At 38.6% G+C, this 12,841-nt stretch overlaps 1 protein-coding gene across 1 annotated transcript in view; it reads left to right on the top strand.

The window, feature by feature from the left end:
• LOC127573658 (fatty-acid amide hydrolase 2-like) overlaps positions 1 to 10,863 on the top strand; it is a 45,689-nt gene extending 34,826 nt beyond the window's left edge. Inside the window, 4 exon segments of the mRNA XM_052022069.1 lie at positions 1,809 to 1,928; positions 2,377 to 2,488; positions 8,022 to 8,216; positions 9,917 to 10,863. Of these exon segments, the coding sequence (XP_051878029.1) occupies positions 1,809 to 1,928; positions 2,377 to 2,488; positions 8,022 to 8,216; positions 9,917 to 10,092 (603 nt within the window). The 3' untranslated portion in view covers positions 10,093 to 10,863.
• The last annotated feature ends 1,978 nt before the right edge of the window (positions 10,864 to 12,841 follow it).

Raw genomic sequence — 12,841 nt, 5'->3', positions numbered from 1 at the left:
CACAGTCTTTTTACCAGTGTAGGGAAGTCTAGAAGTAGAGGTCATAGGTTTAAGGTGAGAGGAGAAGGATTTAAAGGTGGTATAGGGAATGAGCTGCCAGAGGAAATGGTAGAGGTGAGTACAATTGCAATGTTTGAAAGACATCTGGACAGGTTTATGGATGGGGAAGGTTTAGAGGGATATGAGCCAAATGCAGGTATATGGGACTAGCTCAGAAGGCACCTTGCTCAGTGTGGATGAGTTGGACCCAAAGAACCTGTTTCCATGCTGTATAACTGACTTTTTGTGGTTTTCAATTAGTGCCATAGAGGCTTTCTTCTTAAGCAGAACCTTGGGATAGAGGCTGACTTGCTTCCACTTCATTTCTATGTATTCTGAAATGACTGATGAAACCAGTATGGGAACTACAGATTCTTCCACCCATGGGACAGGAAGCTTCTGACTGGGTGGGTAGTTTGTGAGGTGGTTCCTTCTGCCCGTTATGCTGGGCTACTCTGTGCTCCTGCTGTGTGGACTCAGTCATCAATGCCATCTGCAATGCTCCTTCTCCACTTTGAGAGGACCTATACATAAATTCTCAAAAGTCGGTGGGGATGTTGTATTTTTTTCTTCTTGTACTTTGTCAGAGTCCTCTTTAGAAGTGGGAGCACAGTGGTATATAGACAGAAGGGAGTATCCTTGGAGTGCCTAATATTGACTCCAGATTCCATGAAGGATAAAATGTGGACAAGAAAACATCTTGATTACCACCTACTGTCCTCCCTCAACTGATGAATTAGTACTCCTCCATGTTGAACAATACTTGGAAAAAGTACTGAAGTAACAATGGCACATAATGTTCTCTGGGTGGGGAAACTTTAATGTTCATCACCAAGAGTGGCTTGGAGACACCATCATAGAAAGAGCTAGCTGAGTGCTGAAAGGCATAGTTGTCAGAATGGATCTGTGGCACGTAATGAGTGAACCAACACAAAGGAGACCCAAATCCTGAAAACAGGTTAAAGCAAAATGTTAACAACCACTGCCCCTCACCTTCCACCCAATCAACTCCATCATTCCCACCACAACCACTACTGCCACCATTTGGTTATATCTGCAAATTTTGAAATTGTGCTTCCAGTTACTTCATTATTCCAAATATTTTTTTAATATTTAATGGTTCCTGTATTGGTCCTGTTTGAACACTTTTTGCCAAATCAAGTCACTATTTTGAAGCTGCTCTTTTCTGTTTTGTATTTGGATTGGTATTCTTTCCAATACCTGCACCGACACCTCATGTTATGAGCCTACTTGCAGTATCTTTATTGAAAGCATTTTGGAAATCCAAATATATTGCATTGCTTTTATTTGCAATTTCTTCACCAAAAATTTCAGTAAAGTTGATCAAGCATAACTTTCCTTTTTGAAATTTGAACTAACCACTATATTTTAAGATTTTAGAAGGTGTTTTTATTGAATTTTCTGTGTCCCTTTTCATGTATAGGAATTGCAAAGACATCAACCAGTCTATTGACATTGTTCCCTTTTTCCAATGAACTTTTATAAATATAATGCTGCCTTTTGTCTTTCACCCAATTATTTTTAATGTGTGGAAGCAGTTCATCTGGGATAAAAATTTTCTCTTTCACAAACAGCAAATTAATTGCATTGATTTTGAACTATCTAATAATCTGAGAAATTAAGTTCATAGTCTTAGTTGTTTAACTGGCATGCTGTTGGCTAAAATATATTTTCATTGGCTGTTATAATTTATTATTATAAATTAAATTAATTCCATATTTAATGTTAAATTTTGGATCTTTTTTCAGTTAATTGAATACCTTGAAGTGCAATTTGGTGTTCAGGTGCAACAAGTTCAGATTCACGAAATGAAGTATGCTTTTCAGATATGGTCAGCAATGATGTCCTTTCCTGAGTCTGATGGCAAGGTATAGTTGCATAGGATGTTTCTCCTTTGATATGACATGAAACAAATTAAAAGTACTTTCTTTCTCTATGAATAACACTGAATTTAAATCCGGTCAAGTGACATCATAGAAGGAGAAAACAGTTAATGTTTCACATCAATGAACTTTCATTGACCTGAAATCTTGATCCTGTTTTCTTCTCTTGAGTAATGCTGCCTGACCAGCATTTTGTGTTGCTGTTTCAGATTTCCATTGTCTGCAGTATTTTGCTTTTGAAACTGAACTTGTATCTATTATGAATGCTAGAATTAATGTACAGATAAAATTATGCAAAAGATTGACGCCAAGATTAATGGTCAAAAATTGCCAGTCTTTATTTCCATAGCCTCAGGCTTAGATCTGTAAGAAATGCAAAACTCTAACTTGAGAAATTTTCATTTTTGATTGTAGTGTACGTTTATTTTAACAGGAACCTGTGTCCTTCAAAGATTTGATGGGAGATTGTGGGAAGGAAATTAAGCCATTGTGGGAACTGGTGAAAAAAGTTCTGGGACTATCATCACACACATTTCCTGCTATAGGTACAGTCCAGCTCGGCAGAATGCAAATCATTTGTGATGTAATTGATATATTAAAATGCACTTGTGCTGCACTTCAACTGCACACTGAAACTTAGTGAAACTTGTTGGACAGGTATTTTACCAGATCTAAGTGTACTGCATGTGGTGTCCAGCATTTTAAAAGCACACAGGCAGGATAGTGAGACTCATGAAAATTGTAACTTTTAATAAAGAAATCAGATATTTATGCACTCATGCCATCAGAAGCCAACAAGGGACACATCTGACCTTCTCTATCTGTGGATACTGAGCTGGAATTGATATTTGTGGTGAACTAGGCCCTTGTTTCAACTGAAAATAAATGAATGTAAAATAAACTGAAAAGTGAAGATGAAATAAGATCCAAAAACATGTCAAGTGTATAACCTCTCATGAAAGTATTTGCTGAATTTTGGTCCATCTTGATTTTTCAAGTATTTTCTTGTGTGTCAGTGTCTGGGTGGATTTGTTGCTGGAACATTCTTCTAGGAGTACCCTACAAGTGTGGTCTTGGAAACTTTGCCTTTGCTCTACTTATCATCTCCATTTCCTTCCATAAACACTAGATAGCTCCAAAAAAGTTTCTGTTTATTTTCTAAGGTCATGTGAAGACAAGATTACATGGCCCCTTTCCCCATTGTGTCTACCTGGCCTTCCCACTGCACTCTGCCTGCACACCTGGTACCATTCCCAGCTTCTCGCCAGATTCCACACAAATACGTAGCTGGAGCACATATTTGCCAAGGCAGTTTCTAGCCCAAACAACCAAAGCCCCATCCCACTAAGAGCCAAGAATGGAGAACTTATCAAGCACAGAAAGACAGATAATGTCCATTGGATGAAACAAGTTGAGCATATCCTCAACCAGGGCCTGAATGCCCTTGACTTCATCCCACAGTAGTCCCCATTTGATCCAGCCTTGCCACCACTCAATCAATTGGGGAGTGTGGAGCACCCTCTTTAAATTCAGCTGCCTTGAGAAATTTGTGCTGACATACAAGCCATGATCCTAACCAGTTGGTCCACAACAGAACCAATCTCAATGAAGACCAGTGTCAACCAAGGCTGCATCATTACCCTGATGCTTTTTTCAATCTTTCTTGCTACAATGTTGCATCTCATTCCAAGGTACTGCTAGACTGGAGATAATCTATAGGCCAAATGGGAAGCCTTAGCGGTTGAACTGCATTATGCAGACAGTGATTGCGTGTGCACACATTCAGTGGCTGAGCTCCAAACAATCACCCACACCTTGACTGAAGCACACAAGAGGATAAGTCTGATAACCACTAAGGCAAAGGTCCTCTACCAATGTGCTCTGACTGTATAGCACTGCCTTTTTATGGTTTATGATGAAACCCTGGAAAACGTGAACTACTTCTTGGTGAAAGCAGATATCAACAGTAAAATCCACCAGCACTTTGCTTGCAGAGGAGGTAGGAGTTTGAAGGTTTAAGCTCACGTTCTACCAAGCAGCAGTGATAGCTGCCTGCTTATATTCTTCTGAGAGTTGGAGTAACCACAGCAGGCAAATACAGCACTGGAAAGATACAACCAATGTAGTCTCCATAAAACCCACCAAATTGACTGAAATGATAGATGAATAAGTATCAACATCCTCTTTCAGACCAACATCTCCAGTATACTCATTTGGCTCCGTTAAGCAAGCTACTTAATTTGCATGTCTGATATCAGACTTTTGAAACACATGATCTTTTCTGAGCTCTGTGACTGGAAGATATTGCCAGGCACACAGAGGAAAAGATTTAAGGATGTTCTCAAAGCCTCTGTGAAAAATATAGCATCCTCATTGCCTCCTGGAATCCCAAGCCTATGCCTACTGAAATGAAGAACAAGCATTCAGAGTGGATCAAGAACTTTGAGTTCATGTGTCGGGAGCACACAGAAACCCAGCTTAAATGGCTGAAGAGTGCATCACCTCAAACTGCCCAGCTCTCTTGTGAGACACCTGTCCTATCTGTGCCAGAGTCTGTAGTTCCTACATTGGCGTCATCGTTCATCTCAGAATCCACAGAATAAGAGTGGAAGCAAGTCGTCCTTTATCCTAAGGGAATTGACTTAGAAGAAGATTCACAAAAATAAAATATTGGGCAGATAAACCTTGGATACATAAATAGCACATTATGTTCAGTAATCTCACCACTGAAAGAAAATTAGTGGCACTAATGATGACAGACTTTTCTCAACATTGCACTAAAGCTAACACTTTGAATACATCCTTGGTACGTTTATTCAACCAAGCATCAGTTTGAGGCAAACAACAGCAACTGTGATTCTTAGTTTTTCAGTCAGACATCAAGTCATGAAATGAGGCAAAATTAATTTGAGTAGAAGGTTTTATAGGAACAAAATGAGTAAGTGTGGGGGATGTTGGAAAGATTGAATAAAAATTCTAAGTTGAGTATGATTTGCAAAAAATGGGGTGAATAGACATGCAACAAAAAAAAGGAACAGCAATGGGTGATTTTTGCCCTTTGAGCCTGCTCTGCCATTCAATAAGATCTTGGCTGATCCTCTATTTCAATATAATTTTCCTGCTCTATCTCCTTATCACTTGATCTCTTATGTGTAGGAATCTTTCTAGCTCTTGAACTATAGCATCATAGAGTGCTACAACATGGAAACGGGCCCTTCAGCCCAACTTGTCCATGCCGACCAAGATGCCTTCCTGAGCTGATCCCATTTGCCTGAATTTGGCCCATCTAAATCTTTCCCATCCATGAACCTGTCAAATATTTTTGAAGCATTACAATTGTACCTGCCTCTACCACTTCCTCTAGCAGCTTACTCCATATACCACAACCCACTATGTGAAAAAATTTGCCCTTCAGGTCTGCTTTAAATTTTTCCCCTCTTTCCTTAAACCTACACCCCCTAGTTTTAGACTCCCCTACCCTGGGAGAAAGACTGTGATTATCCACATCTATGCCCCTCATGATTTACAGATCTCTGTAATGTCACCCCTTAGCCTCCTTTGCTCCAGTCCCAGCTTATCCAGTCTCTCCTTATAACTCAGTTCTGTCAACATCCTTGTAAATCTTTTCTGTACTCTCTAGCTTAATAACATCCTTCATATAGTATGGCAACCAGAACTGCTGACGATACTCCAGATGTGGTCTCACCAACATCTTGAACAGCTGCAACATGATATCCCAACTGTAGCCCCATCTGATAAGATTAAATGTGCCATATGCTGCCTTCACCACATTGCCTACCAATGTCACCACTTTCAGGAAATTGTGTACATGTACCCCTTGGTCTCTCTGTTCTACAACACTCCCCAGAGCTCTGTCATTTGCTATGTAAGTCCTGTCCTGGTTTAACTTCCTAAAATTCATCACTTCGTACTTGTCTGAGTTAAATTCCATCTGCCACTCCTTTGCCCACTTTCCCAGTTGATCTAGATCCTGCTGTAACCTTAGACAACCTTCTTCACTTCACCACACCACCAATTTTGGTATCATCTACAACCTTACTAACTGTCAACTACATACACATCCAAATCGTTAACATAGATGACAAGCAACAGAGGACTTGGCACCGATCCCTGCTGCACACCACTGGTCACAGGCCTCCAATCTGAAAAACAACCCTCTATTACCACCCTCTGTCTGCTTCCATCAAGAGAATTTTGCATTCAGTTGGCCAGCTCACCCAGATTCTCACCTTCCGGAACCAGCTTACCATGTGGCACTTTGTTCATGGACTTTAGCAAGGTTTTTGACACAATGTCTACTGCCCTTTTGTCATCAATCCTCTTAGTCACCTCTTCAAAAAAAACGCGATGACATTTGTGAGACACAATTCCCCATGCATAAAGCCATGCTGACGATCCCTAATCAGTCCTTGCCTTTCCAAACTCAGGTAAATCCTGTCTCTCAGAATCCCCTCCAGTAACTTACCCACCACTGATGTTAGGCTAACCAGCCTGTAGTTCCCGGGTTTGTTCTTGCAACCCTTCTTAAATAAAGGTGTAACATTAGCCACATTCCAGTCTTCTGGTACCTCACCCGTGATTAAGGAAAGTACAAAAATCTCTGCCAGGGCTCCAACAATTTCATCCCTTGCTTCCCACAATGTTCTAGGATACATTTGGTTAGGGATTTATCCACTTTTATGCACTTCAACACTATCAACACCTCTTTCATAATATCAGTGTATTTCAGGACATCACTGTTCTCTTGCTGGAATTCCTTAGCCTCCATGAGCTTCTTCGTGGTAAATACAGGCAAGAAGTGTTCACATATAACCTTGCTCATCACCCATGGCTCCACACATAGACAGCCATATTGAGGTCAGTGAGTTGGCTTTTATAGCCCTCTGTGGACAGGTTCATCACCCCCTGAGTGAAGAAATTTCACCTTTTCTCAGACCTAATTGTCTTGGCCCACATTCTGAGAGTTTAACCACTCATTTTAGATAAGAAAACATCTTCCCTACAACCAGTTTCTTTAGCCATGTCAAAATTTTGTACATTTCAATGAGATCCCCTCTCATTCTTTATAAATACAGGCCTAGTTGACCTAATATCTCTACAGATGACAGTCCTGCCATCCCAGGAACCTTCCCTGCACTTCCTTTATTTCCAGTATATCACAATACTCCTGGTGTGGTCTCATGAAATTTGGAATTGTAGCAATATATCTTTGCTTCTGTACTCAAAACCTCTTGCATTGAAGGCCAACATGCTATTTGTAATCTTTACTGCTTGTTGCATCAGTATTTTTACCTTTATTGATTGGTACACAATAAACCTGGTTACACTCTTGATAGTTGTAGAAGCCATTCCTTAAAGGTTTACAATTTCAAAATTCGTTTTGCAGTTTGTTTCAGTATCCTAATGTAAGAACTTAAAAACAAAGCAATATACTGTAGCTGGTTTAGGGAGCTTGGAGAAAACTCTTAAAGTGGCAATAGTCTGTACATTGTGAATTTTGTAATTTTATTTTTCATCTTTTAACTCAGTGGTTCTATGCTTAAGAATGTGCAGGATAATACAAAAATAAAATGCTGGAGATAGCAGAAATCTAAATAGAAAAGAGCATCTTATCGAGACATTTTAACCCCCACACTGTTTCTCCCTCCTGCGAAGAAAGAAACAGTATGGAGGATAAAATGCCTTGAAATAAATTCAGAAGCCAAATATTGCAAATCACCTTAGCTTTTTTTTTGCATGTAGAAGTAATCAGCCTCCAAGTAATGTCATGTTGCAGCACTGTTCAGCAATTTGTTTGTCACTTATTTCAGATAGCTTACTCCATAAATTATTTTTCTAAATATTGCAGTCAATGTGATGATTTTAGTTTACAATATTGGAAAGCCTGTATCAATGACCTTAAGATCTTTCAAGATCATCAACACAATTGAGTATAACAGTCCTATTATATATTTTGTATCATTGACATCCTTTATAAACTTGTTAATTCTTCCATAGTTATATGAATATTGGAACATGAATGCATCCTAATTGATTTTGTTTGGTTTCCTCATATAGGTCTTAGTATTTTGGAGGAGTGGGCCAAGATAAATCAGCAGAGTAGTGCCAAGTTGATGAGCATGTGCCAGAATCTTGAAGCTGAGTTTTGCAGTTTACTCGGAGATTATGGTGTATTTTTATACCCATCTCATCCAAAAATTGCACCCAGACACCATCACCCTAAATTTATGCCTTTCAACTTTGCATACACAGGTAAATTGTAGAGAATTGAGTATTTTTAAATTCAAAAACTCAAAAAAAATGGTATAAATTTAAAATGTTATTTTTTATAATGAAGAAAGTATATTTTGCAGCTTTTCTTGCCAAAGAACAAATTGACACACAAAGAGTATAAAACTTATTGCAGTTTTGCTGTAATTTTTAATATTTCTTTCAGAACCTGTGTTGTATTTGGTCTCGATCAAAAGTGCAAACAACCTCATTTCAAATCTTAGAATAGAGTCATAGAGTTGTAAAGCACAGAAACAGGCCCTTCAGCCCACCATGTCTATTGCAACATTTTTGCTCATCTACCCTATTCCCATTTGCTGTCATTAGATTTGTATCCTTCTATGCCTTGCTTTTAGTATACACCAAGGAAATTAATTGAGCAAATTAGCCATTTCAGACTTGTGTAGATCACCTATATTGACCAAGTTTATTTTTATAGTTGACATTATTTCTTGAGTATTATTTTTGGGTTTACACAAAGAGGCAAAGCATGTTTCACAATTATTTATTTTTTGGATTTGCTGTGTTCAAGTTAAAGTACTGCATAACTTTCTCTTATTTTCAATCATTTTGGAGGGACCACAACTGATTTTGAATGATTGCCACCAAATTAGTAATCTATGGTTTAAATTGGTTGGATTGATTCAACCTGATTTCTTGGAACTTACGCTTCAGATTTCGCACCTTTTTATCTGTACAATTGGATGCTGACTGGTGATGCAGCTTTATACTAAGGGAAACTGGTTATTGGTCTTTGATTCTGCAGGTCTAACTTTAAGGATGGGAAATGCTCAGCATGCCTTTCCATAAAGATACAATTTTGTCCCTAACAACTCTCACGAACGTTATCTCACTGCCTCATGGATACTTCCTGAGATTTTGTTTTTGATACTTGATTAAAGATTATTCTAGGTGTTTGTAACTCAATTTGGTGCTTTCTGGTGTTTTGGTTTGCCATTTTGCATTTGTTCCCTTGACTTGAGGTTTAATAAAGTAGTTTTTTAAGTTAATCTTTTCTAACTATGTGGGAAGAGAGTGGATAGTAACTTGAATTATGGAAAAACAGACCTTAACTGCAATGTAAATAATATTAAAATTATTAGGAAATAGAATTATGAAATCTGATAGTGCTACATTAACTGTGGTAAAAATTACATTCTTAAGTTTAGGAATTTAAGTGTCAGGAATAATAAAGAGCTAATTGGCAACATCAAGGCACTTGATGTAATATGTTACTTTCATCAAAATGGCATCTAGTAGCGTAGCAGTTAACATAACGCTATTACAGTGCCAGCGATCGGGGTTCAATTGCCACCGCTGTCTATAAGGAGTTTGTACGTTCTCCCCATGACTGCATGGGTTTCCTCCGGGTGCTGTGGTTTCCTCCCATATTCCAAAGGCATACGGGTTAGGAGGTTAACATGGGTGTAATTGGGTGGCGCAGGTTTGTTGGGCCAAAAGGGCCTGTTACTGTGCTGTATAAGTAAAAGTTTAAAGTAAAGTTTAGTTATATTTTACTACCTTAAGTTTTTGCATTGATTATTTAGTTTGGTAGAATAGTCCAGAGATTTTTCACCCCAAATAACAATCCTACTTTTCAAATGTTTTACAAGTAATGACCAGTGTAAGCTTCGTTTAAAAGCTTTGTAATCATTTATCATGTATGTAACTTCCTGTTTTAGCTATTTTTAATGTGCTTGGACTGCCGGTGACTCAGTGTCCCCTCGGGATGAGCAAAGATGGGCTGCCACTTGGAATTCAGCTTGTAGCCAATCACCATCATGACCACCTTTGTCTAGGAGTGGCTCGACATTTAGAGGGTGCCTTTGGTGGATGGCAAAATCCGGGAGCACCCTGAATATATTTCAAATTAATCTGTTCCTGCTTAAACAACATTCATATATAGTGCTACTCGATAAGAGACATGAAATCAAATTACAATATTTTCTTCTTTGTGAAATAATCACATTTTATCAATTCAATAGCAATGCAAGTGGGAAATATAATTTTGAAAGAGCTCTGTTGCTTGTAGTTTTACATCACTCCATTATTAGTACCTTTTAACATTAACAGATAAATCTGTACACTATATAAAAAAGTTGTGTTCATGATACCAAATTGTGTATGATCATTCATCCTATGAGTTGTAGTTAAAGCTAATCTAGTGTAATCAAAGCTTTAATGTAAGTTTTCTTCTGAGAAACACTACATACCTCTAGAATTATGAACTGTGGGCTTTAATTAACACTTTTTATAGCTTGACGTTTAGCAGATTATTTTCAGTTGATTTATTACTTTTAAAAATTCACTTGCAGCAAGTTTGACCAATCTTGTATGGATCATTTTTCCTCATGTAACCTTTCAGCAAAACTGTTTCTCATATTGTCGGTTTTCATTATCACTCAATAATAGCTGTAAAATTAGTGAAAGATGCTGTCTCTTTTAGTTAACAAAATTGAGAACATTGTCACATTTTCAATTGGACCTTGTTCAGACTGAGAATATATTATTATAGCTTTGTGGTGGTACTGCACTAGAACTTTCTTCCTAGATGTGTGTTTTTTTTATTTGAAATGTAAATTTGTGTATTTGAAAACCAGTTTTAGGCAATAAAATTACTCTAAGTGCAGTGTGACATAGATGTTTCTGATTTCTTGGTTTGATTAATCGTCAGTTACTCAAAACAGTTGATTTGAAGAGGGGAGTTCAAAAACTGCAGATGCTGGAAATCTAAAATAAAATCAGAAAATGTTGAACCAACATCTCAGCTTTTTTAATCCTTTTTTATTTTTGTTTTCTCTGGGAGTGGAGGATATACCCAACCTGACCTGCTGGGCATGTCTTCCTGCTCTGCATTTTTGCAACTCCTGCATTCTTTTGTCTACGTTCTTGTGTCTATGTCCTTGCTCTCTAACTGCTCCTATTCACTTATTGACCAGATAACCTTGTTTACAGCTTATCTCCATGGTCACGTTGATTACATATATCCTATCAAGACATCCCCCCTCTCCCACCTTCCCTGCAGCTTACCGTGCTTCTTTTCTCTCCTTCCCAGTCCGGAAGAAGATTCTTTGACCTGAACTGTTAACTGTGTTTGTCTTCCCACAGATGTACCTGGACCTGATTCTCCTGCACCCACTTGCACTAGGGACAATTTATAGTGGCCAGTTAACTTACTAATCAGCACATGGGATGTGAGAGGAAATTGGAGCAGTTAAGGGAAACCCACGCAGTCACAGGGAAAATGTACAAATTCCACACAGACTGCACCCCAGGGCAGGATTGAATCCAGGTCTCTGGACTGTGAAACAGCAATGCTAACTGTTGCACCACAGTGTCCTTGCATCTATTCAGTCAAGCCCTGTAAGAATAATGTATGTTCAAATGAGATCTCATTCTTCTAAACACTAGAGAGTACAGGTCAGTCTGTTTAATCTCTTCTTGTATGAAACCCATCATCCCCAGAATATTTCTGATGAAACTTTGTTGCATTCCAACTGTCACAGGTACGAAGGCCACACCTTAACACACTATTCCATACGTGGTTTTCCCAGGGCATTTCATGAGGACAAAGGAGAAGATTCAAGGATGTGCTCAAAGCCTCCTTGGGTAAAAATGCAGCACTCCTATGACTGCTCAAATTGGAGAGGGAGCACTCGAAACTGATTTGAAAACCTAATGTCCATACACCAGGTGCATGCAGAAGCTGTGCATAAATAGCAGAAGGAGAGCACCACCTCATAAAGTACCCAACCACACATCCTGCCAGGCATCTTCTGCCCCAACTATGGAAAGAGGCTCTGGTTCCCACACTGGTCTCATCTGTCACCTCAGAAATCTCAAAGCCAAGTGGAAGTAAGTCATCCTCAAACAAAACACAGGAGGAACTTGGTGGGTTAGACACTATCTGTGGAGGGAAATGGACAGTCAATGTTACATTGGTTCACTAAAGAGACTGATTGGGACACTGATGGGATGGGATGGTATGACAGGTATGACTGCCTTCATTATATCTGCAACTATCCCACTACATTGCATTGTGCCAAATAGAAGCCACCACTGCAACATCATCATATGTAAATTGATTACAAAGCTCCCAAGCATACACTCTGTTAACAGACCATGAGTGTAAAGTAGTAGAACTTGAATGGTTGGAATATTTCCAAGGCAAAACATTTCAGTAATTTGAAGACTTTCAAACCATATCGCCATGCCTGCAGCATGATTTATGTCCCTTGGTGATAGTTCATTATGACAGACCTTAAATCCATACCTTCTTCAGTTTCAACACATTCCTCTAGATAGTATTAATCTGATTTGCACTGCAATCTGGTGGTATTGTTTTTTTACTGTTTCTAGTTTTTGAACCCGAGTGTATTTACGTTATTCTTGGAAAGGTGTTTAGTACTGGCTTTCTCCAGAAAGGATCATTACAGGCAAACAACTGAGATTAGATGAAGATAAATATGCAAGACTGTCCAGATCTTTTGTTGTACCCAATTTACACTTCTTGACTTTTATTTGCCATATCACTCTTGAGGTAGCTCAAACATTTCCTGATTCAAAATCCTGTTATAAGTTCGGCTCAAACAACTTCTACAGTTGAA

This window comes from Pristis pectinata, chromosome 8 (genome assembly GCF_009764475.1).
Source record: "Pristis pectinata isolate sPriPec2 chromosome 8, sPriPec2.1.pri, whole genome shotgun sequence".
NCBI classification, from domain to species: domain Eukaryota; kingdom Metazoa; phylum Chordata; class Chondrichthyes; order Rhinopristiformes; family Pristidae; genus Pristis; species Pristis pectinata.
This window is presented reverse-complemented; position numbering and strand designations above follow the sequence as displayed.